This window comes from Malus domestica, chromosome 07 (genome assembly GCF_042453785.1).
Source record: "Malus domestica chromosome 07, GDT2T_hap1".
In the NCBI taxonomy this organism is placed as follows: Eukaryota; Viridiplantae; Streptophyta; class Magnoliopsida; order Rosales; family Rosaceae; genus Malus; species Malus domestica.
This window is the reverse complement of record NC_091667.1, coordinates 29,588,580-29,614,276: the sequence shown is the minus strand read 5'-3', so window position 1 is coordinate 29,614,276 and position 25,697 is coordinate 29,588,580. Positions and strand designations below refer to the sequence as shown.

The following is a 25,697-nucleotide window of genomic DNA, read 5'->3' as shown; positions in this document are numbered from 1 at the left end:
ATGTGTTTGTAGATTCAAAAGTTAACCGTTGTTAATGTTATCATAGTGGAATTTCATTGGATTTTGATGTTGGGATACGATGAATCATGATCGGGTTATGATTAATGCTAATTAATGATATGAATCAAATGCTTGCAGTGTGTAATTATGATTGGATTAAAGGAGTTTGGGCTTTTTCTCTAATGAAAGTTATAAAACAAATTGTAAGTTTAGATACTTCACAAGTCAGAGGCCAAGTCTTAAAATATATTTCGTAATGTTTTCAGATAAATGTTTTCAATTTTTGCAGTGGGTTACTGAGACTTGAACCAGTCCGGGGTAAAAATGGTTGATAACGTTGCACCAGACTGGAACTTGCATAGTAGTTTAATGTTTAGTTCGTGGAAGAGTAATTTGTTATTGGTACAATTGGTTTCTCTTTGCATGCCTATACTCCGAAGAGATAAATTCAGGTATTGCCTGTTCGATTTTAGTTGTTTTTAAAGTTAATCATCCACTGCTTCTTCTTTGATTCATGTTTGTTTCTCTCAACCAAAAACCAGAGCCTTGCTTCTCCAACTGTCTCTCGCAGTAGAACAACATCTACCACCAAGGAGGCTCTTCGAGCTTCAGTCCAGGGGTAAGCTTCTCTCTTTTGATTGGATTCAACCATCGATCTGGTTTTCTGGTGGAAGTCATAATTTTCATCCCAATTTTTGTCCGAAAATCTTAAATTTTCTCTCAGAAATTTGAGAAATGAAGATTCTCTGTTTGTTTTTGTCTGTTTTGGAGACCCAACTGAATTTTGTGTTCCGGTCAATCTTGGATAATTCCCTTAGATTAAGGGAATTAAATTGTCCCAATTATGGTTTTTTTTTTTTTGGTGTTGGATCTGTTTGAATGTTTTGTTTTATTTTTGAGTTTTTGGAATTTTTATAGATCATGCCATGATGATAACAAAAAGGATTAGTATATTTGTGTATGCAATGAGTTTTAGTGAAAATTATACCATTCCAGAGTGGATTTTTGGACTTTGGTTTTCGCACTAAAAGGATTAAAAACTACCCTGTCCAATTAAATTATGAGTTTAATAAAGGTTAAAGTGAAAGTTTAATTAAAAGAAATTATCCATTAAAACCCCCCTATTCTCCGCAATTCGTTGTAGAATTTACACATCAATGGCTTTCTTTATCATTTTTTCTTAATGGGTTATCGATTCCTGTTTCCAGCTTTCCCAGCTCGAGTTCTTCTCTCTCATAACCTAGCTCGAGTCCTCAGGTAAATTCCATCTTCCTTTCTTCCTTGGTTTTTTCTTTGCAGCACTTAGCAGTACTATTCTCTTTATGTTTGGGTGAAATTATGTAAATTTTGAATTGTTTATCAAATTTGATTCTTAATTGTGGAAATGGGGTTGAATTTATTGTGGTATTAATTTTGCACACAAAGATTGAAGGGTTTGTTTTTATGCTTTCAAGCTTGGTTATTGAGAGGTTGTTGGTGTTGAATTAGTGGAAGTGGCCAAAAGCATATAATAAAAAATGAAGGGCATAATGATGTGGGAACATCATTATGAGGAGACAAATGATTATGTTTGTTGAAAAGAAAAAGAAAGGTCATGATGATATTTGTAAAGGATACTTTGAATTTTTTATTGGGTGCTCTTGTATGGATGAAGGTTGCAGCCGAATGAGAGAGAGAGGTAGAGTACACCATTTCTGTTTTAGTAGCCTATCTTTGAGAGAGCAAAGGTAGCTGCAGAGAGTAGAAAACTGAGAGCAGAAAAAGAAGAAGAAGGTGCTATTCTCTTTGGTTAGTAATCACCCACCAATGTAGTTGTTGTTGTAATAGCTTTGAGCTTTGTATAGAGAAGAAATTAATCACTATATTTTTTTCTCTATTTGTTTCTTTGGTGTGTGAGAGCTATTGGTTGTATTGGGGTTTTGGGTTGTGAGCTTGCCAACACTTTGTAAACTCCCATTTGGTTGATAGTGGATTATTGGGTGAGCTCCTACTGCTCCAAAGACGTACTCCAGTTAAACTGACTGTTGAGAAACCTCGTTAAAATCTTGGTGTCTTTTATATTCTGTTCTTGCATTCCATTTGATATATTTCATGTGGGTTAGCTTGAGTTGGTTCCAACGGGTTTGGTATTATCCTAGCACAACAGTTGGTCAGGGAATTTATTTTAGTTCCTATCCCCTTGGCTGTTTGCAAAGCAAAGCACAGATGATTCATGTATTATTTAGTTTTTGTGTTGGGTTGCGCATGCTTTCAAAAATATATGAATTTGTGCGTTTATGGTTATGAAAATGAGGGCTGCAGACCCTCATCCTTCACATTTTATTTCTCTTTATGCTTCTCCCTTTTGGGATTTTGTGGAACCAAATTTGTAATTTTTGTGTATTATGAAAGTTGAATATGTGGGAATCAATCAGTTCTTCATTTTTCGTGTATATGGAGAATGCTGTTTTTTGCACTTTTATGGTTTGATAAAATATATCGTTTGACCAAAAATAAAAAAAATAAAAAAACTTAAAGGGTGAGAATTTATGGTACTTTCCTTGGTGAGGGGTTGGTATCGAATTTCTGGGTTTAAAGCGGATCGATTTTTATATTTAGGTTTAATATGGGGATTAAATGAAAGGCGAATTTAGCCTTTTTCGAGTATTTTATTAGCAAGGAACAAAATGCCGATAATATCGGCGATATATCGCTGATATTATTGGTTTTTCGCTAGACCAATATTTTAATAGGTATCCAAGGGGTTTTCGTCAAAATATCATGATATTATCGCGAAATTTCAGAACTGTGCAAGTCGGAGACGAACACCGGAGCTTCTACAGCTCCGGCCGACTGTAAAACAGCCCCCTAAACTCCGATCTAGGTATGAAAATGAAATAGAAGACGAGAGGAACGTTTTTATAACGTCCGTTTGCCGTGAAATGGTCGGAGGTGTTCGGAAAGTTCGTCGACACCCACAGCCTCGCCGGAGATGGGTGTGCCTATTCCCGAGCCGATTTCATCCTAAAAACCTTGCAAAAACACGAGATAGAACTTCAATTTCACATCTAAGCTTCGATCTAGAATAGAAAAAGAAAAACCCGAAGCTTACCTAACCAGAGAAATTGAAGGAACTCGCCGGAGCAGGTGCGATGGTGTGCGTGTGGGTCTCGGTGCAGAGAGAAATGAAAGGTGTATGTGGGTCTCGGTGCAGAGAGAAAGGAGAGGGAGGAGCAGAAGGCCGTGGTGTGTGTGTAGGTCTCGGTGCAGAGAGAAATGAGAGATGTATGTGGGTCTCGGTGCAAAGAGAAATGAGAGGGAGGAGCAGAAGGCCGTGGTGTGTGTGTGGGAGATGGGAGAAGAGAGATCGAGAGATCTGTGTATGTGTGTGTGGGAGTGGAGAATGGAGATAATAGAGAAGGATCGAGAGAGAGAGATAGAGGTCTCTGTGTGTATGCGTGTGTGATGTTTGTGTGCGTGCGTTGTGTGCGTGTGTGGTTGCGTGCGTTGTGTGTGTGTAGGGTTCCTCCTGTTAGGAAGACACATGACTCACTCAGGATTCTTGACAACTTTTACAATTATTTTGACAATTTCAAACCACTTTTACAATTATAACTTGTACAATTTCAGACCATGGATGGTGGTTTCATTCAAAACCGTGTGCCATTGTGATATTCTTTCAAGAGGTGGAGTATCATAGTCATTCAAAGCATTTTCGTTTCTTCTTCTTCCCTTACCCCTTTCAAAGCTGCCACTGTGATATTCTTTCCAGAGGTGGAGTATCAGAGCCATTCAGAGCATTTTCATTTCTTCTTCTTCCCTTACCCCTTTCAAAGCCATTCCAAATCCATTCCAGAGCTTGAACACAAAGGGTTTCATATTTAAAGTAAGTTTACAAACTTATATTTATATTATTGTAATTTATACAACAACAAAAAAATTTGTGTGGACTCGTATGTTAATTTTTTTAAGTAATTAATACTTGCATGTTAGTTTTTGTAAGTAATTAAGTAATGTTAACAATTACATGTTAATTTTTTAAGTAATTAATACTTGCATGTTAGTTTTTGTAAGTAATTAAGTAATGTTAACAATTACATGTTAATTTTTTTAAGTAATTAAATAATGTTGTATAATTATTCCCTAGGATAATTTTAATATGTTTAATGTTATTTATTATTTTATTAATATTAGGTTTTATTATCAAATTGGATTATTATTCATTAATATTAGGTTTTTTTAATTATCAAATTGGATTATTATTCATTAAATTGGATTATTCATTAAATTGGATTATTATTAAATTGGATTATTATCAAATTGGATTATTATTCATCACTATGTTTTATATTAGGATTATTTTTTTATCAAATTGGATTATTATTCATTAATATTAGATTTTTTTATTCCATATTATTTTTATAATTACTTAAATTTTTACAATCATTTCTTTACTTCGTATTTAATTCTTCTGTAGAATAACTTTATTATTTAGGTTCTCTTATATAACCGCCATCACTACTATATTTTTTGGCCAAAAAATAATTGTCTAATTTTCATAAAAAATAAATATAGGTACGTTTAAGATGTCCAGTGGAGTTATTAAACGTGATTCAGCTTGGGAACATGGAGACCCAATAGACGGAAACAAACATGGCACAATTTGCAAATATTGTGGTCGGGTAATGAAGAGTGGCGGAGTGACACGACTTAAGTACCATCTTAGTGGATTAGATCCAGCAAAAAATGTCCAACAATGCGATAATGTCCCCCCAGAAGTGAAGACATTCATCAGCACATTATTAAAAAATAAAAAACAGCATAAGGAAAAGATAACACATGGAATGGAAAATATTCGAGCTGGGCTACGGGGAGAAGTCTATGGCCAAGCGGTTGATAGTGATGATGATGACGATGAGGACGAATGTGATGATGACATGGGACCTGAAGAACGACGCAGTTTGAAACAAGCATTACGTGCCTCCAAACAGTCAGCATGGGAAAGAGAACAACTTCATAAAATTCCTAATAGAGCACAAGGTTCCGGGACAAGTGGTGATGCACAAATGAGACGGGGAGGCAGTCTTAGAGAATCACAACCAACACCACCAATAGCCCCAAGTTTATATAAGTCATCCAAAGCACGTCAAAAGAGTGTTTGAAGTTATTTCACTCGAGGTAATGTGAAGAAGGGAATGAGGCGTCTAATTAGCAAGTTCTTTATCTATGAAAATGTCCCTGCTGAGAAAGCATCATCACATCATATCAAAAATATGGTAGTGGGATGTCAACAGGCCGGTGTTGGAGTACAACCTCCCACACCCTATGAGATAAGAAACAAATATTTGGATATGGAGTATACAAACATTGGCGAGTATGTTAACAAGGTCAAAGTGGGAAACTAATGGTTGCACAATCATGTGTGAAGGATGGATCGGCCCGACCAGATTATCTATCATAAACTTCATGGTATACTCCAAGGGAAAGACAATTTTTTTGAAGTCTGTTGATGTTTCAGACCATATAAAGAACTACAAGTATATTTACAAATTATTGAGGGATGTAATCATGGAGGTGGGAGAGCATAATGTTGTCCAAGTCGTGACCGACAACGGTTCTGCATTTGTCAAAGCTGGAAAAAAAGTTAATGAAGCATCATAATGTGTTTTGGACATCATGTGCAGCACATTGTATTGATCTCATGTTTGAGGCAATGGGGAAGAGAGAGAATGTTGCTACTGTGGTAAAAATAGCTAGAACGATCACAAATTATATTTACAATCACAGTTGTTTGTTGGCAAAGATGCGTGAATTTTGCAAAGGAGAAATTATTCGTCCAGCTACCACTCGATTCGCCACCAACTATATTGCATTAGACAGCCTACTTAAGAAGAAAGCAGGGTTGAACCAACTATTCACTAGTGACGATTGGGCCAACCACAATTTCAGCCGCTCAAATGCAGGTCGTATGGTGGAAAGTATAGTGCTTGATCATGCTTTTTGGACATGTGTGCCAAGTGTTTGAACCTCTTTACAAAGTTTTACGGATCGTTGACACAGAAGTGTATCCTACCATCAGCAATTGCACCAAATTAGAAGTTTTATCTGTCGGCCTCAATAATTTTGGAGGAGTGCTGCCTGAATCTATCAGCAATCTCTCAACAAAGCTCAGGAAAATAAATTTTCATGACAATCAAATACGCGGAAACATTCCCAACGGGGTTGGAAATCTCATCAACTTGGAGAGACTGGGCTTTTCAACAAATTTATTGGCAGGCACTATACCGAATTCAATAGGTAAATTGAATAAGCTTTATGAAATATATCTACATTTAAATGAATTGTCAGGTAATGTTCCATCATCTCTAGGAAATCTCACTTCCTTAAGCAATTTGTATCTCCAATCAAACCAGTTAAATGGAAGCATACCACAAAGTCTCGGAGACTGCAGGTTTATGATATATTTGGATCTTTCTCATAACAATCTTAGCGGTCCAATTCCAAAACAAGTCATCAATTTACCTATTTACTTGAATCTATCTGGAAACCAACTTACTGAATCTATTCCCATGGAAGTAGGCAACGTACAACTTCTTGCTTTCTTGGATGTTTCTGAAAACAAGCTATCTGGTGAGATTCCACAAAGCTTAGGGAGTTGCACAAGTTTGACGACTCTGTCCCTGAGAGAAAATTTATTGCAGGGGACAATTCCTAAATCCTTGAGCTCTTTGAGAGGAATTGAAGATTTTGACCTCTCTCGCAACAACTTGTCTGGCATAATTCCTAACTACTTGGGGAGTTTCCCCTTCTTGCAGAATTTGAACCTTTCATTTAACGATTTTGAAGGTGCAGTACCAATCCAAGGAGTTTTTAAGAATCCAAGTGTGGTATCTGTTGTGGGAAACACGCGGCTTTGTGGAGGTATACCTCACTTAAGATTGCCTAAATGCATCTCCAAGCAATCTAAGCGCGGGTTATCTCCTAAGTTGAACTTAATTATCTCAGTTTCCTGTGGGGTTGTCGGCGTGGTCTTGGTGTTGTTACTTGCCCTTCTTTATCGATCAAGAAAGGCTAGAGAGCTTAAGTCAACTTCAGGATCATCACTGGGGGTTTCACTCTTGAAACTGTCCTATGGAGATCTCCTCAAAGCAACTGATGGGTTCTCTGCTTCGAATCTGATTGGTTCTGGAAGTTTCGGGTCCGTGTACAAGGGAGTTCTCAATCAGCATGAAGAAAGAAATGTTGCGGTGAAAGTACTCAATCTTCAAACTTCAAGAGCTTCTAAAAGTTTCATATCTGAATGTGAAGCCTTGAAAAGCATTAGGCATCGAAATCTTGTCAAGCTACTGACTGCTTGTTCAAGCATTGATTTTCAAGGAAACGATTTCAAAGCCCTGGTGTATGAGTTCATGGTGAATGGAAGCCTAGATGAGTCATTGCACATATCAGCTCAAGGAGTAGATAGGCCAGCCAATCTGCCAAAGAATCTGAATCTCACTCAAAGAGTTAACATTGCCATCGATGTAGCATGCGCTCTGGATTATTTGCACAACCACTCCCACATGCCAATAGTTCATTGTGATATAAAGCCCAGCAACATTTTGTTAGCAGTGACATGACTGCTTGTGTTGGTGATTTTGGTTTAGCAAGGTACCTCCGGGATGCTTCTTGCCCATCTCCTTTGCACGATAGCAGTTCCAATGTCATAAAAGGCACCATAGGCTATACTCCCCCAGGTAAATTTTCTTTTGTATATATTTTATTTGTGCTTCCAGTATGGTTTTGTATATAGCATGAGTTTTTTGAAGTCACATATAAGAACAAAGCTATGTTTTTGTGCATATAACTTAAAGAGTATGGAATGGGAGGCGAGCTGTCAACATATGGCGATGTGTATAACTACGGAATACTGTTGTTGGAGATGTTAACTGGCAAGAGGCCGACATATGACATGTTTAAAGGTGGTATGGACCTGCACAATTTTGTTATAACGGCTCTACCAGACATGTGGAAGAAATATGTGATCCACTACTTGTTCAAATAGAAGAAAGCAAAAGCAGTACTAATCCCAGAAGTAACAGGGGGAATCATACCCCAAATGATCAAAGAAAAAGGGTTGTGCGGTGCTTGACTTCCATTGCAAGAGTGGGAGTGGCTTGTTCTGTAGCTATGCCGAGGGAGCGAAAAGACATGAGCAATGTGGTCGCTGAATTGAGTCTAATAAGGGACATGCTAACTGGAATCAGATACCAAGTGAGCTTCTCTGATCAAGGCCCATGTAGTGAGAAATAATAGCCTGTCATCATTATTTCAACTGCCATGAAACTTGGACAGTAGTTTGCGTGGAGTGGTCTGTCGGTTTTTATATTTTTGCAGTTGCTTTTATTGTATGATTTGTGAATGATCTTTGTAAGATCATCTTTGCGCTTGCTTGGATGTCTATTTAAGTTTAGTGTTCTGTCTGTTTAATATTTTGCGTTACTAAGTTTGTGTTTGTCCAGTCTTCAAATTTGTCAATCTTTCTTACTTTGTTGTTTACATTGATTGTTTACACACTTGTTATTGTAGTATATACCGGCAATTGAACCTGCGCGATGCCGTAGGTTTTTAATTGTGTTAAACGTGTAGAATATGTTAAAATCCATTTACATCCATATCAAACTCTATTTACATCCTTATGTTCATTAAGGAATAAAAGATAGGTGTTTACAGAACACATTACATAGCTAAAAAAGTTGGAGACTAAGCTGTTCATATAGATATAATACACACCAAAATATTTTTGTTTTTCACGTCCCAACTTTCAGATTGTTCCTCAGGACTTCACTCTTCTTTCTTCATCGTTGCCAAAAAGATGTTCTTCTGGCCCAGTCCGTTAAAATATCGTGTGAATGTAATTGAAACCTGAGACAACAGATAGATAGCTAGGAAGAAAGAAAAACACATGCATGAAGAAAACTTTTAATTTTAGACATACACCAACCTACATTCTTACACAATTCTTCCCGTTTTCCCAAATCTTTCCAGACATCAATGAAAACAAAACTGTTCGTAGCAATGAAAACGTAATTTCTACTAATTGCATCCATACAAAAGCTGACAACCCAATGAGGCAGCATTAAGTTACAATGCTTGATCCTCTAATGGAACATTGTTAAAAATTCAAGCACTTGAGCATCTTTTGAGTTTAATTACTACTACTTAAACATGCAAAAAATTGGCTAGACTTTTTTTAATTAACACATCCGTAAGATAGCTAATTCTAATTAGTCTCATGACGAGCAAATAGGTGAATTTGGATTGGCAGTTCTAATATTCACATCTAATATTGACGTATAAGAAAACAAATGGGGGACATATAAGCAAAGCTGAGACAGAGAGTTTACATATATAATCCCCATTTCCTCTTTTTTCATCTGCTCTCAGATACAATGTGAGTGACTAAATGAGTGCATTTAAATTAGAAAGAGATGACATAGGCATAACTGGACAAAGAAAAGGAGGAAGATAAGATGAAACAAAGAAAAGGCCTTTAAAAAAAATTTGACAGAGGTGTTTTCAGCAAGTAATAAAACAGAGGCATTTCCAAACAGAAGATTAAGTGTTAGACTTGAGTCACAGACTCAAATGAGTACTGAAGGGGGAGGAGAAAAGGCTAACCTCCACCGGAGGCAAATTAGGGACGCATGCGTACGGTTCAACGCCAATGCATAGGATGGTATATTTTGACAATTCAAGTTCCTAAACACGTAAAATAGGATGAAAATAAATGATTTTATGCAATAGATGCGCAATTCTCGTCAATATTTATGTTTTCATGTAAAGGCAGAGAACTGATAGCATTCAACATTGCTCACTCCTTATCTAATGAAAAATAGTTTTGCTCCTAACATTCAATTCCACCGATGACTGGTTTACGAGTTTCAGCCAATTCCTCTCTCACCCTGCGGAAATCCTCCTTATGACAAAAACACAACCCGATTGAAACAATAATCTTAAGCATGACGACAAATTAGCAAGGATTTGTATCAGTGATGTCAGGACTATTGTTTTCATACCTGTGCAGTCAGAAGAGAGATTCTTTGGCAATCACCTGCAACGGTACACAAACACCATCAAATTTCCAAAATCGGAAAAATTACCAAAAAAAAAAACCCACTTAGGGTAAAAGGGCCCAAATACTTTTTGGGAAAAAAAAAAGGACCGGCTATTATAAGAGGAGTGGGGGAAAAATTAGAGGGGGAGACCAGATGGCAACAGGGAGAGGAAGGAAAAAAGGGAATTGCGGAAGAGAAAAAGGGGGGGGGGGGGAACGTTCTTTCACGTTCTTCCTGGCTTTGCAAGGGAGGAAATAGGAGAGGGAGAGAGGAGAGCTTCTTCTTCGAAGGCAAGAGGGGAATCAAATCATTGATCTCGCAGAAACCCTAATTTGTTTCATTTTCTGTGGTTGATCGGAACTCAGAAGTGCTATAGAAACAGTCAAAGCTAATCCTCCATGACCAAAAGCTCCTTCAAGCTCAAACACCCACTCGGTTCTCTCTCTCTCTCTAACACACAACCACACAAGTATTTTATGTTTTGTGTACTGATGGGATTGTTATTGATCTTGGGTGACCCTGAATTTTGTTGATAGATGTGTATCTTGCAATTTCCCTAATAGTGGAACCAAAGATTTAAAAGTTGTGTTCTTTATTCAATTAGGTTTAAGATAAATTCTTTGATTTGGGTTTTGTGTGAAATTCAATTATTTTCCCCAATTCTTGTTCTTCCTCTGTATAATTGTGAGTTATATGATCTGGGTTGTTGCTGTTTTAAGATTTGATTGGGATGATAGTTTTCTTTTCCAACATATGATCATTACTTGAGGTTATGTGATTGAATTGATCTAAACATTTCTGTTTTGATTGTAAATTGTAATTATACTTTGTGTGACGTTCTTTGTTCTTGATTTACTAAATTAGCACTAGTGGAGTCATGCATGAGATTTAAGCAAAGAATATTGAGTAGGTGAAAATGAATAGTAGTTGGAGCCTGCGAATGAAAATGGAAGCGAATGAAAATGAAAACAATTTTAGCTTTGCGTTTGTGTTTTCGCAATTCAGCAGCTGATTGTTGATTAATTTTGCTGATAATCGCACACATTCTCAGCGTTTCGTCAAATAAATCACTTGTTGACTCTCTTTTCATTACAAAGGATGGTTTTTATTTCTATGCTATGTTGACTGGCTTATCTGTGTTTTAAGCATGTGCATGTTTTGGTTTCGGAATTGTATGTCTAATGATTCGTATTAATAATTTGAAAGTTTCCAGTAGACATATTCATAAACATATCCATTGATGTACTTGTGTTCATGTCAGCATGGAGAAGGATATTAGTGGCAGAGTTATAGTTATTACATCTTCTTTCTTTTTACAAGTACTGATGATGATTATGATATATGTGCGTTTAATTATCTTTTTAGTAATGTGAATGGTAAGTCCAATAAATGTTGTGACAATGTGATCGTAGATTCCTATTAGAAGTATTTTTGTAGAACTTATATGCTTGTGAGGCATTTGAGTTGGTGGGCATGGGAATTGTTGGTGTAGGTGATTACGTTGTAACCCATAGGGGTTAAGTGATGGGTAAGTTGGGTGTGTTGAATTTTCTGCACTATGTAGTAGTTGTACATTGATGGTCCTGCTTGGTATATCCGCGTTGGGGGACCATATGCATTCTAGAAGTGAGGAGGATTAGTTGTACTTGGTACATGTGATGGGGGAATCATATGCTTATTTGGATTCCTTTGAGTGATGGTCCGGAATCGTATCCAACTTGTATTTCATCGAGTGGTTCGGTTCTATATGCATGGTGCTCCGAGATTCCGTTGAGTGATGGTCTAGAATCCCTTTTACACTACGATTCTGTTGAGTGATGGTCCGGAATCTCTTTTACACCACGATTCCGTTGAGTGATGGTCCGGAATTGTATCCTGGTCTGGATTCCGTTGAGTGGTCCGGAATCCCTTTGGTGTCTTGGTCCCTTGGATTTGTTTTCAGCTTCAAGGATGTAGGCTTCGGCCGAATTGCGTTCCTCTAACCTAGTGTTCAATGTACATATGAACGATGGATTTTGAGAATCTTGTGGTTTGAACTAGAAAAGTCGCTGGATGTTTGGGTGACTCCTTCGGAGTTATTGAGACTTGGCTATGTATTCACATTTACGAACTTATATTTGAGATTTATAATTGTGCTCGATGGAATTGATTTTACATACAACAGGTATGGATAGATTGCAAGAATCCGATTGACATGGTGGTTCTGTTGTGTGGTCCGGAACCCGATTTGGTTGGATTCCGTTGAGTGGTCCGGAATCCTTACTCTCGCATATTTTCAAAGGGTTAGTCTAAAACCCTAGATTCAAGTGAATGAGGATTATCCACATTAGACCTTGTGAATATAAAATAGATTTACCATGTTATTGCTCATAATCCAAGAAGGGTATTATACAGAGTTCCCTGGGTTAAATTGTGAAATGATATGTTTCTACATGCGTTGATTAACATAATTAAATGCTAAGATCATATATCTTTAATTCATGAATTGATTGATTGACGGGATTGTGGAATGACCTTGGTTTTGGTTGTTAATATTATGATTATTTTTAATTGATCAATGTGGCTTGAGAATATTATGTGCTTCGTTGGTTATTCAATATGTTACAGGCTGTGGATGGAAGTATCGTGCTAAAAATATGGAATTTATATAATGGATGGAATGAGAACTTTGAACGGTATGTTGGTTTGTTTTGTAGCCGGAACTTGGTAATGTCATGCATGTCAAGTTCTAATAATTGATTACAGAATGCTATGTATTCCTGTTAGATTGCATTGGAATAATTGTCTAAATTAGTGAACAATGAACTACGAATGACTTGATCTCTGTTTAGGGTAACGAGGAGGTTAGATGCAGCCATAAAGCTTACGAAAAATTATTATGCGACTTGGACCTTGAATTATGCTATGTACATATTCCAAAGGCGGGATATATTCGAGATACAGGTATTTGATGACGTCACGTGTCGATCTTGGACGTACGTCGGGATCGGGGCGTGACAGTATAACTACGGAATACTGTTGTTGGAGATGTTAACTGGCAAGAGGCCGACATATGACATGTTTAATAGTGGTGTAGACCTACATAATTTTGTTATGATGGCGCTACCAGAATGTGCGGGAGAAATATGTGATCCACTACTTGTTCAAATAGAAGAAAGCCTCAACAGTACTAATCCCATAAGTAATAGGGGGAATCATGCCTCAAATGATCGAAGAAAAAGGGTTGTAGAGTGCTTGACTTCCATTGCAAGAGTAGGAGTTGCTTGTTCTGTAGCGATGCCGAGAGAGCGAAAAGACATGAGCAATGTGGTAGCTGAATTGAGTCTAATAAGGGATGTGCTAACTGGAACTAGGATGCCTAGAGAGTATCCGTGATGACGATCCAAGTAGTGAGTAATAATACCCTATTATCGTTAAATAAAATCCCATGACTGTGCTGGAACTTTGCATGGTGATCTTCTGAATGATGACGAGGAGGACTGGATCAAGTGAAGTGGATTTTCCTGTTTTTGTCACTTTGTTTGTTTTGTGAATGATCTTAATTTGTAAGATCATCTTTATGTTTTGTTGGAAATTTGGAATTTGTCAATTTAAGGTTGGTTCATGTTCTTATAATTTTTTTTTTCGAACCAACGATATTATTTACACTGAGGGGAAGGGGTGAGTTTATTCTTACAATAGGCTAGCAATAATGTGGTTCAAATTCGTCTTTGACGAGAATCGAACCTAAGATTACTCACTTACAAGTGAAGAGATATACGACTAGACTGTAGTACTAAATTGGTCAAGTTCTTATAATTAAATTGTTTGAATGGTACCATCTCTCCCTCCCGCCATACACAACCTCTCTTCAATAGAATACTTTTCTGTCACGGAACTCTTCCTCCTGGCTTGGGCCACGCTGGATTTCCATGGTAAATATTACTGACAATAAAAACCAATTCAGTGGACCAATGCCAATTTCAATCTCGAATGCCTCGAGCCTCTATCGACATCAAATCCAACACATTGAGTTTACTGGAAAAGTGCCTAGTTTGGCACGACTGTCGAATCTGGAAGTTTTATTACTTTAGTAATAACAATCTTGGAAATAATGAGGAAGGTGACTTGGCTTTCCTCTGTTCTCTAGTTAATTGTACCAATTTAGAACTTTTATCTTTTGGTTGGAATACTTTTGGAGGATTGCTGCCTGAATCCATCAGCAATCTCTCAACCCGGCTCAGAGTCAAGTTGGAGGGAAACATTCCCTACATCCATGACTGAGTCCTCCAGCAAAACTACTTGTAATCTTTGGCTTGTTTGGTATCCTATTTGAAATTTTTTTATCATTTCTTAAAACATTTCTTAAAAACAATTTTCTTTAAGACTCAAAAATTTGTTTGGTATGCAATTTAAAAATATTAAATCTTCTCACTTAAACTGGACAAAGAGATCCCAAAAGAGAGGGTCGAGGGAGAAAGAGGAAAGATGATGAAAGAAAGTAAGACATGATTGGAGGAAAGATAAAGAAGAGAGAGGATCATAGGAGATAGAGAGGAAGATGAGTGAGAGAAAGAACCAAGAGAATGAAGAAAGTAGATTGGAGGAGAGACGAAAAATGTAAAAAAAAAAAAAAAAAAAAAAAAAAAAGAGAAGGGGGAGATAGAAAGAAGAAAAAAGAGAGATAGATTTGGAGTGAGAGGGGAGGAATGAGAGAAAAGAAATGAGTGAGTTTAAATTTAAAAACTCTAAAAACTCACTTTTTGTTTTTTAAGATAATAGACTATATTTTTGAGTTAGTCTTAAGTTCAGTTTTGAAAATAAGCCTACCAAACAAGTTTTTAAGGCCTAAAACTTGAAAAATTGTTTTTGAGTTTAAAAAGTTGAATTTAAATAGAATACCAAACAGCCCATTAGTTTGCTCAGGCTTCGAAATCATTTCCAAAATTTTTTTGGGGGTTTAAAAACGGGAATTTTAACGAAAAGCACCTGGTACTGTTCACTTTAACGAAAAACCACATTTTTACACTAAAAAGTCAATCCTGTTACTATTCATTTTACCCTTTATTTTGTCCTTATCATTAAAACTTAAAGTTTTCAAGCCCGTTTCATTAGTTTTCCTTTTAAAAACTCAGGAATTGCCCGAGTTTCCAGAACTGTTTGGGAGTTGCATGAGTTTGAGGACTCTGTCAATGAGAGGTAACTTATTGGATGGGACAATTCCTGAATCCTTGAGTTCTTTGAGAGGGATTGAATATTTCGATCTTTCTCGTAGCAACCTTTCCGGCGAATTCCCAGCTACTTGAAGCCTTTCAAGTTGCAGAATTTGAACCTCTCATTTAACAATTTTGAAGGTGCAGTAGCAATGCAAGGAATTTTAGAAAACACAAATGCAATTTCGACCATGGGAAACACACGGCTTTATGGCGGTGCACCTAATTTAAGATTGCCCTAATGCTTTATCTAAGAAAGTACTACTTCTTAGGCTGAAAATATTCTCTCAATTACTTATGGGGTTGTTGGATTGATCGTAGTGTTGTAACTTGTGCTTCTTTGCCGATCAAGAAAAGCAACAGATGGGTTCTCGGCTGCAAATTTGATTGGTGGTGGAAGTTCTCGGCTGCAAATTCTCAATCAGCATGAAGAAAGAATTGCTGAAGTGAAAGAACTCAATCTTCAAAATTCAAGTGCTTCTACAAGTTTCATAGCTGAATCTGAAGCCTTGAAAAGAATTAGGCACCCAAATCTTGTCAAACTACCGACTGCTTGTTCAAGCATCGATTCTCAAGGAAACGAGTTCAAAGCTTTGGTTAACTGGTTCAAGGTGAAGGGAAGCCTAGAAGAATGGCGGAATAGGTCAGTTCAAAGAGTAAACATGCCAACCAATCTGCAGAAACATTCAGATCTTATTCAGAGAGTAAACATTGCCATTGACCTAGGGTCTGCTCTGGAATTCTGCTATTTGAGATGCTAACTGGCAAGAGGCTGACAGCTGACATGTTTAAAGATGGTACGAATCTACAGAACGTTATTTTGTTGGCTTTGCCCAAATGTGTGGAGGAAGTATGTGATCCACTGCTTCTTCAAAGAGAAGAAAGTAACACTAGTACTAATGCCACAGACAATGAAGAATATCGTGCCCTAGATGAGGAAAGACAAAGAGTTGAGGTATGATTGATTTGCATTGCATGAATAGGAGTTGCTTGTTCTGCAGTAATGCCAACAGAAAGATCGAACCAAATCATAAACATTTTAACAAGTTTTTGTTTTTTAGATAAACAATCAATTTAACAATTTGTTATCAGAAATATGATCACTAAGCATGCAGTTATTGAAAACTGCCGAAATCAAAACAACAACTTCCACTCAATTTCTCAGCAACAGAAAGAACAAGCCAAATCAAAACCAACAACTTTCAACTAAATTGCAACCAAGAGTCAAAATTTAATTGCTATACAGAACTATCGATTCAATCGCAAACAATTGGAATTCAAAACCCTACCTCCTCCATTCTCTGAGAGTGAAGCCCTCCTCAGCAAGCATCTCTGACGAAGGTGGCAAAATCGGATCGTCGGACCCGCCAAACCCTCCATAAAACCCTTGGCCGTTCGATTCGGCGTAGATAGACGGAGGAGAGAAGGCCTTCGACGCCGGCTGAGTGGTGAAAGCGTCGTCTACGGCGGAGCCGTGAAAGATTGGGGAATCGATGGTGGAGTCCTTGAGCGACTCGGAGTCGACGAAGGAGTCGAATCGCTGGGAGGAGAGTCAGGGGTCGTAACCCAGGTAACCATCGTCATCGAACAGGCGAGTTGACCCGATGTTCGGGACCGAGTCGTCTTCCGGCTGAGTGAACGAGGCCATGATTAAGGGCTGGTTTGATATTGCTGTGCTTTGAAAAAAATTTGCTGTGAGAATAAGCGGCTGTGAAATAAATCAGCAGAGTGTTTGGTAAACTTTTTTGTAAAGGTGCTTTTGGAAAAAAAAGCTGTCTAATAGTGGGTCTTTTCATTAAAGAAGTATTGTAGCTCCGTGTGCTTTGAAAAAAAGCCAGTTTTCCAAAGCTGCAAATAGCAGCTTCAGCTTTTTCCTTTGATTTCAGCTTATTCTCACAACAGCTTCCAAAATAAGTTTTTTTTTTTCAGTTTACCAAACACCTAAAACCCTCACAGCTTTTTTTCATAGGTGATTTTTTTTTAAGCACCTCACTCCCAAACTAGGTCTAAGTCAAGTGCACTGATGAGCGAAATGCTCCCGAAGGCAAAAACTCACGCGGGAAAAATATCGGCACGCTTTATGTTGGGGTGGGCCGACTCACTGGGCCTTCATTTGGTGCCTGACTATCCGGTCCAATGTTTTAATTTGGATGTTTTTGAGATTTTGGGTTCGTCCCTCGATTCTGCTCCTCGATTCGCTACCCAGAAGATCAGTTCTCAAGGTTCGATGTTTCCTCCTCAACTTCATCCTTACCCCTCACTGATTATTTATTTCGGTATTTCTTTCATAATGGTTTTTCTATTTTTTATTAATTTTGGTTATGTGATTAGTGATTTTTGTTCTTCATTTTATTTTGGGTTTTTCTTTCTGTCGTTTTAGGGTTTTTTGCTCTGCAGATTTCGATCAAATTGCCTGCATTTGAATTATTTTGTAATTTTCGTAATTTGTATTGGGTGGAATTGGCCTTTCTATTCTCTAAAATCTTTGTTAGGGATTGCATTTTGTTTAAATTTTGTGAGTATAAAAAGATTGGGACTTTTTCTTATTTTAAATTATTTACACAGTTCCAAAGCACTGTGTGTTAAACAGTGGAATTTTGATTCAGGCTGTAGGAATTGGTGCAACTTTATGGGGTTTGTGCGATGTTATTTTGATTAGTTGTTGGCTAAAATTTGGTTCTTTTGATTTGGGTTTGGTGAAATTGTTTCAACGGTGGGCGGGATTGGTGTTCAGGAATATTATGGTTTTCTGAGGTTTTGATAGGTTTGTCATAAATGGAGGATGTTAATGAAGTTAATGAACATGCTTATCTTTGTAGGCTTGACTTCTGAAAATAAAACCGACTCTTTTCAATTGTTGGGAAAGGTTTGAATTTTGGGTTATTTTGCGGATGTTATTCAATTGAATGAAAAATTGATGTTTTTTTAACTTGTTGAATAAAATTGTGGTTTATGGTATTCAATCAATGGAGAATGTGACTTTCACAAGCTCCAAGCCTCTGTCAATTATAGACATCTCAATATGTATCTAAAATTTGCTTAAGACACTGGTGGAAAAATGTATTTAACATTTTACGTTCATATGCATAGGCTTGACTTCTAAAAACGTATCCTGCAAAGCTATGCTTCACAAGTTTACAATGCCCGTCAATTGCAGCACATACATTTGTGTTGTATAATTGTATTCGATAAGGATAATACTATCACTGCACCTTATTCCTCGACACCTTGGCCTTCTTGAGTCTTCGTTGGAGCATTGCAAATCAGTTTTCCGACTCGATATCATGGTGCTCAGTAATTCGGCTGGTAATTTTTGGCATAATCCATTTGAAAATTTTAGTTGTTTTTGTTGTTGGTTATATTTATTTGTCAAAGTAATGATTTTGGTTTCATGGTCAGGGCTTTATGAGTATGATCATGAACCGTCAAAAGCTAGGGAGATTGAAGTGGCAATTAGAATTAAAGTGATAATACATAGTAAGTGTTTGTTTTTTTTTATTTTTTATTAATTTCTGCAGCAAAGTTTTTGAATTTCTCATTTTTCAGACACCAAATTCCATTTGAAAAGACTAGGTTGGTTAAATACAGGTTTTTCATAGGAACTTATGGTATTTTTTTTTTTTTGGTGTTAGATTTGTTTGAATGTTTTGTTTTATTATTGGGTTTTTGGAATTTTAACTAGACTCACGTTATGGATCATGCCATGATGATAACAAAAAGGATTAGTAGAATGTTTTTTTTTTGTGTGTATGCCATGATGATACCATTGCAGTGAGTGGATTTTTGGACTTTGGTTTCGCACTAAAAGGATTAAAAACTACCCTGTCCAATTAAATTATAAGTTTAATAAAGGTTGAAGTGAAAGTTTAATTAAAAGAAATTATCCCTTAAAACCCCCCTTATTCTCCGCAATTCGTTCTAGAATTTACACATCAATGGCTTTCTTTATCATTTTTTCTTAATGGGGTATCGATTCCTGTTTTCAGCTTTCCCAGCTCGAGTTCTTCTCTATCAGAATTAGGGATGGGTAAATATCCATTAGTTATGGATAATTGCGGTTACCCGTTCATTTAAATTAAACAATTACGGTTATGGGTAACCGTTTAGATAAATAAACGGTTATGGGTATAACCGTTTACCTGCAAAATTTAAATGGGTGGTTATAGATATTAACCATGGTTATAAACAGGTAACCGTTTAACCATTTATTTTATATATGTAAAACTAACACAAACCATGTTCTCGATCCAATAATACTTAGCACACAATAAATTAGTAAGGAATTCATCGGTCATTCTCTCAATAACACTACTACAGGAATGATGATTCTCATCATCAAGGAATTGGCCAAATTAATTTAAATTCCTTACGGGTAACCGTGAAATTGACATAAATGTCTTTTAAACAATTTTTGTAACCTAATAATACTTATCAAATATTATATTTACCTTCATTGGTAACAGTTAAAAATATCGTCTGTAAACTATTATTTCAATTATTGGAATGGTATAAGGACTTAAAAAATTAAAATATGGAAATGTATGATGAATGTACCTATAACGGTGTTTAATTGTCATAAAAAATAAAATTATGACAATGTTTTTTTAATTTTCAAGTTGTTAAAAAACACGTAGACGGGTGAAAAAGGGTAATGGTAAAAAAAAAGGATAAACGGGTTAAAAATGATAAATGGGTAAACGAGTATTAAACGGTTACGGTTAAATGGGTATGCGGTTATGGGTATGGTTAACTGTTTATAATCGGTTATGGGTATGAGTATAACCGCTTAGGCAATTACCCAACGGGTAAACGGTTATGCGGGTATGAGCATAAACGGTTATGGGTAAATTAACCACGGTTACCCGCCTTCATAACCATTGCCCATCCCTAATCAGAACCCAGCTCGAGTCCTCAGGTAAAATCCATCTTCCATTCTTTCTTGGTTTTTTTTTCTCAGCATCTAACAGTACTATTCTCTTTATGTTTGGGTGAAATTCTGTAAATTTTGTATTTTTATCAAATTTGATTCTTAATTGTGGAAATGGGGTTGAATTTATTGTGATATTAATTTTGCACACAAAGATTGAAGGGTTTGTTTTTATGCTTTCAAGCTTGGTTATTGAGAGGTTGTTGGTCAGGTAATTTATTTTAGTTCCTATCCCCTTGGCTGTTTGCAAAGGAAAACACAGATGATTCATGTATTATTTAAGTTTTTATTTAGTTTTTGTGTTGGGTTGCACATGCTTTCGAAAATATAAGAATTTGTGCGTTTGTGGATATGAAAATCAGGGCTGCGGACCCTCATCCTTCACATTTTAGTTTCTCTTTTTAGTTCTCCCTTTTGGGATTTTGTGAAACCAAATTTGTAATAGACGAGGATTGTCTGCCCTCCACTTTTGGTATCCTTTCTGTGCCCTCATGTTTTGTGTGATTACGAATAAGCTACGTCACATTTTATATTGTTTTTATATATATATAACAAGACAAAAATAAATAGTCATATAAAATGTTGACGTGGCTTAACCGTGATCACACAAATAGGAGAGCACGGGGAGGGCACCGAAAGTGGAGGGCAGACAATCCTTGTCCATTTGTAATTATTGTGTATTATGAAAGTTGAATACGTGGGAATCAATCAGTTCTTAATTTTTCGTGTATATGGAGAATGCTATTTTCTGCACTTTTATGGTTTTGGGTAGTATACTATTATTACAATTTTTTTATATAGAACTTATGGTTTTTTTTTTTTTTTGTCAGTTTTTATAACAAGAGTGAGCTCTAAGGGTTAAAATTTTCAGAGTTTTGGTACTTTCCTTTGTCTCTCTGCTTACATGGTTTTTAACATGGAGAGAAATTTAATCCGTATTTCAGAATTAGTGATCTTCTTGATGTTCAACTGTAGGGAAATGGTTCTTGAAATTGTATTTTGGAATTAGTGATCTTGATTCAGAACAAAAGGATTAATTTCTTTCCTACATTCCACATGTATGTAAATAGTATCGCTATATATACAAATGTTACATGTTCTATACAGTTTTGAAACTCACAGCATAAGAGGCCTCTGTTTTCTACATTGACATATTTCCTAAATATTTTAAAGATTTCTAGTCTTACATACTTACGAGCACTTTTTCTAGTCTTACCTAATTTTGCGTGAACCTTCCAATACGGGCACTTTTCCTAGTCTTACCTACTTTGCATGAACCTTCCAATACGGGCACTTCTTCTAGTTTTACCCACTTTGCGTGAACCTTCCAATACGGTAGAAAACTAGCTAGTGGGTCTCTACGTTTTACTTTCTGCTTTTTATGATAATTCTAATGTAAAATGTCAAAGTCTTCTTTTTTCATCAAGAACCAACGTGTAAGTTACTCGAGTAGTGCAACGCTTATCACATATTTGTATTATTATTTCTACCGTTTTTTTAATAGAGGTTGGTCTATCAACACATGTAGGTCACATCTCTATTAGAGAGAATACAAATATGGTAAATTAGAATTTTTGACAGAGTTAAGCCCTTCCTTTATTGATACAAATATTGCATGAAATTTTGATAAGAGTAGCATTTTTTAATTAAGAATTATTGCGAGTGCAAAAGCTATGTGTTGTGTTCCCCAACCCGTCAACCACGGCATGCACGTAGAAACCAGCCGTCCAACCCAATTTGGACGCTAAAATTGACTCCTTTCTTTGCGTCAACTTACGATTACCTAAGGTTAAATATCCAGAGCCTCATTTTGCAGCCTAGCTAAAATGCAGTTCTCAAGTATTCATGTTAGCATTTGGTTTATTTTCATCCAACCAGTCTTTCTTCTCTTTCTTTTTAGCTCTGCCTCCTTCTCGCGTTTAGCGGTGTGTGAGGTGGATAGGTTTTCCTTGCTTGCCTTCAAAGCTGAAATCGTTACCGATACCCTCGGCATCCTTAGCTCTTGGAATGAATCCCTCCACTTCTGTCATTGGCCAGGCATTACTTGTGGCCGCAGACACCAGAGGGTTATAGTGCTCGACCTCCGATCAAGCAGGCTGGCCGGCCACCTATCTCCCCACATTGGAAACCTGAGCTTTCTGAGGGCTTTATACCTCCAGAACAATAGCTTCAGCCACACCATCCCTCCAAAAATTGGTCGTTTGTTCCGCTTGGAAAGACTACGCCTTGAAAACAACTCCTTTAGTGGTCATATTCCATTCAACATATCACGTTGCTCTAACCTCCAAGACCTTCGGTTATATGGCAACACTCTTAGTGGCAAACTTCCGACTGAAATTGCCTCATTGTCCAAGCTTCAGGTACTTAGTTTAGGCAAGAACAATTTTTATGGGAAAATCCCACCTTCTTTTGGGAATCTTTCTTCTCTTTGGTGGTTATCTGCATCTGGAAATAATCTCCATGGAGGTATTCCAAATATCCTTGGCCAGTTGAAAAGCTTAATACATTTTTCACTGGCTACAAATTATTTGAATGGTACCATCCCTCCCTCCATATACAACCTCTCGTCAATTAAAGTCATTTATATGTTTCAAAACAACCTTCATGGAACTCTTCCTCCTGGATTGGGCCACACTATATTTCCAAACCTCGAAACCTTTGTTTTCTATACCAACCAATTCACTGGACCAATACCAGCTTCAATCTCCAACGCCTCAAACCTTACAGTATTTTCTATCACATCCAATAAGTTTATTGGAAAAGTGCCTAGTCTGGCACGCTTGTCAAATTTGGATTGGTTTGAACTTGATGAGAACAATCTTGGAAATAACGAGGAAGGTGACTTGGATTTCATCTCTTCTCTAGTTAATTGCACCAATTTAGAATTTTTAGCTACCGGCCTCAATAATTTTGGGGGAGTGCTGCCTGAATCTATCAGCAATCTCTCAACAAAGCTCAGGGAAATAAATTTTCAATACAATCAGATACGCGGAAACATTCCCATCGGGGTTGGAAATCTTATCAACTTGGAGAGACTAGGCTTTTTTGCAAATTTATTGGCAGGCACTATACCGAGTTCAATAGGTAAACTGACTAAGCTTTATGACCTATTTCTAGATTCGAATGAATTGTCAGGTAATGTTCCATCATCTCTAGGAAATCTAACTTCATTAAGCACATTGGGTCTCAGCTCAAACAAGTTAAATGGAAGCATACCACAAAGTCTCGGAGACTGCAGGTTTATGTTAGAATTGGATCTTTCCCACAACAATCTTAGCGGTCCAATTCCAAAACAAGTCATCAATTTACCTGTTTACTTGAATCTATTTGGAAACCAACTTACTGAATCCTTTCCCATGGAAGTAGGTAACGGGTTGAATATTGTTTTCTTGGATGTTTCTGAAAACAAGTTATCTGGTGAGATTCCACAAAGCTTAGGGAGTTGCACAAGTTTGAGAAGTCTGCATCTAAGTGGGAACTCATTGCAAGGGACAATTCCTAAATCCTTGAGCTCTTTGAGAGGAATTGAAGACTGTGACCTCTCTCACAACAACTTGTCTGGCATTATTCCCAACTATTTGGAGAGTTTCCCCTTCTTGCAGAATTTGAATCTTTCATTTAACGATTTTGACGGTGCAGTACCAATCCAAGGAGTTTTCAAGAATGCAAGTGCTGTATCTGTTATGGGAAACACACGGCTTTGTGGAGGTATACCTCTCTTAAGATTGCCTAAGTGCATCTCCACTCAAGCTAAGCGAGGGTTATCTCCTAAGTTGAACCTAATTATCTCAGTTTCCTGTGGGGTTGTTGGCTTGGTCTTGGTGTTGTTACTTGCGCTTCTTTATCGATCAAGAAAGGCTAGAGCGCTTAAGTCAACTTTAGGATCATCACTGGGGGTTTCACTCTTGAAACTGTCCTATGGAGATCTCCTCAAAGCCACTGATGGGTTCTCTTCTTCGAATCTAATTGGTGCTGGAACTTTTGCGTCCGTGTACAAGGGAGTTCTCAATCAGCATGAAGAAAGAAATGTTGCGGTGAAAGTACTCAATCTTCAAACTTCAAGAGCTTCTAAAAGTTTCATATCTGAATGTGAAGCCTTGAAGAGCATTAGGCATCAAAATCTTGTCAAGCTACTGACTGCTTGTTCAAGCATTGATTTTCAAGGAAACGATTTCAAAGCCCTGGTGTATGAGTTCATGGTGAATGGAAGCCTAGATGAGTGGCTGCACATATCAGCTCCAGGAGTGGATAGGCCAGCCAATCTGCCAAAGAATTTGAATCTCACTCAAAGAGTTAACATTGCCATCGATGTAGCGTGTGCTTTGGATTATTTGCACAACCGCTGCCACATGCCAATAGTTCATTGTGATATAAAGCCCACCAACATTTTGTTAGACAGTGACATGACTGCTTGTGTTGGTGATTTTGGTTTAGCAAGGTGCCTCCGGGATGCTTCTTGCCCATCTCCTTTGCATGATAGCAGTTCCAATGTCATAAAAGGCACCATAGGCTATACTCCCCCAGGTAAATTTTCTTTTGTATATATTTTATTTGTGCTTGCACTATGGTTTTGTATATAGCATGAGTTTTTTTTTGAAGTCACACATAAGAACAAAGTTATGTTTTGGTGCATATAACTTAAGAGTATGGAATGGGAGGCGAGGTGTCAACATATGGCGACGTGTATAGCTATGGAATACTGTTGTTGGAGATGTTAACTGGCAAGAGGCCGACAGATGATATGTTTAAAGGTGGTATGGACCTGCATAATTTTGTTATGATGGCTCTACCTGAACGTATGGGAGAAATATGTGATCCACTAATTGTTCAAATAGAAGAAAGCAGCAACAGTACTAATCCCATAAGTAATAGGGGGAATCATGCACCAAATGATCGAAGAAAAAGGGTTGTGGAGTGCTTGACTTCCATTGCAAGAGTAGGAGTTGCTTGTTCTGTAGCTATGCCGAGAGAGCGAAAAGACATGAGCAATGTGGTAGCTGAATTGAGTCTAATAAGGGATGTGCTAATTGGAACTAGGATGCCTGGAGACTAGAGAGTATCCGTGATGACGATCCAAGTAGTGAGTAATAATACCCTGTTATTGTCAAATAAATAAAATCCCATGACAATGCTTGAACTTTGCATGGTGATCTTCTGAATGATGACGAGGTGGATTTTCCCGTTTTGCAATTTCATTTTGTATGTTTTGTAAATGATCTTAATTTGTAAGATCATCTTTACGTTTGCTTGGAAATTTGGAATTTGTCAATCTAAGTTTGGTTCTTGTTCTTATCAATTTTAATTGGGGTTTTATCACAAATGATCCCCAAGATTGATCAAACTCATCATTTTGGTCTATCACTTTCAAAATCAATCACTATCATCCCTGACATTCACTATCCCACATCAATTTGTTCATTCCATTAAAATTATGTCAACTATTCTATTAGTTTGTATGTGGGACCCACACATCTAATGTAATGATGACATGTAGATTGCACA

General features: G+C 37.1%; 1 protein-coding gene, 2 long non-coding RNA genes and 1 pseudogene across 3 annotated transcripts; 3 read left to right on the top strand and 1 right to left on the bottom strand.

The window, feature by feature from the left end:
• The first annotated feature begins 6,548 nt into the window (after positions 1–6,548).
• On the top strand, positions 6,549–8,477 carry LOC114825892 (probable LRR receptor-like serine/threonine-protein kinase At3g47570; annotated as a pseudogene).
• Positions 8,478–8,609: 132 nt separating this feature from the next.
• LOC108172075 (uncharacterized) lies at positions 8,610–10,148 on the bottom strand. The gene is made up of 2 exons (XR_001788640.3): positions 10,038–10,148; positions 8,610–8,883 (listed from the first exon to the last, which is right to left on the bottom strand). It is a non-coding gene; the product is annotated as an uncharacterized lncRNA (long non-coding RNA).
• Positions 10,149–10,220: 72 nt separating this feature from the next.
• LOC114826130 (uncharacterized) lies at positions 10,221–12,949 on the top strand. Its single transcript, XR_003774995.2, has 2 exons — positions 10,221–10,511; positions 12,908–12,949. It is a non-coding gene; the product is annotated as an uncharacterized lncRNA (long non-coding RNA).
• A 4,431-nt stretch (positions 12,950–17,380) lies between these two features.
• LOC114826128 (probable LRR receptor-like serine/threonine-protein kinase At3g47570) lies at positions 17,381–25,491 on the top strand. The gene is made up of 5 exons (XM_029105928.2): positions 17,381–17,490; positions 18,359–18,574; positions 18,668–18,745; positions 23,562–24,719; positions 24,839–25,491. Exons 2-5 carry the CDS (start codon positions 18,553–18,555, stop codon positions 25,246–25,248), a joined length of 1,668 nt encoding a protein of 555 aa, XP_028961761.1. The 5' UTR covers positions 17,381–17,490; positions 18,359–18,552; the 3' UTR covers positions 25,249–25,491.
• The last annotated feature ends 206 nt before the right edge of the window (positions 25,492–25,697 follow it).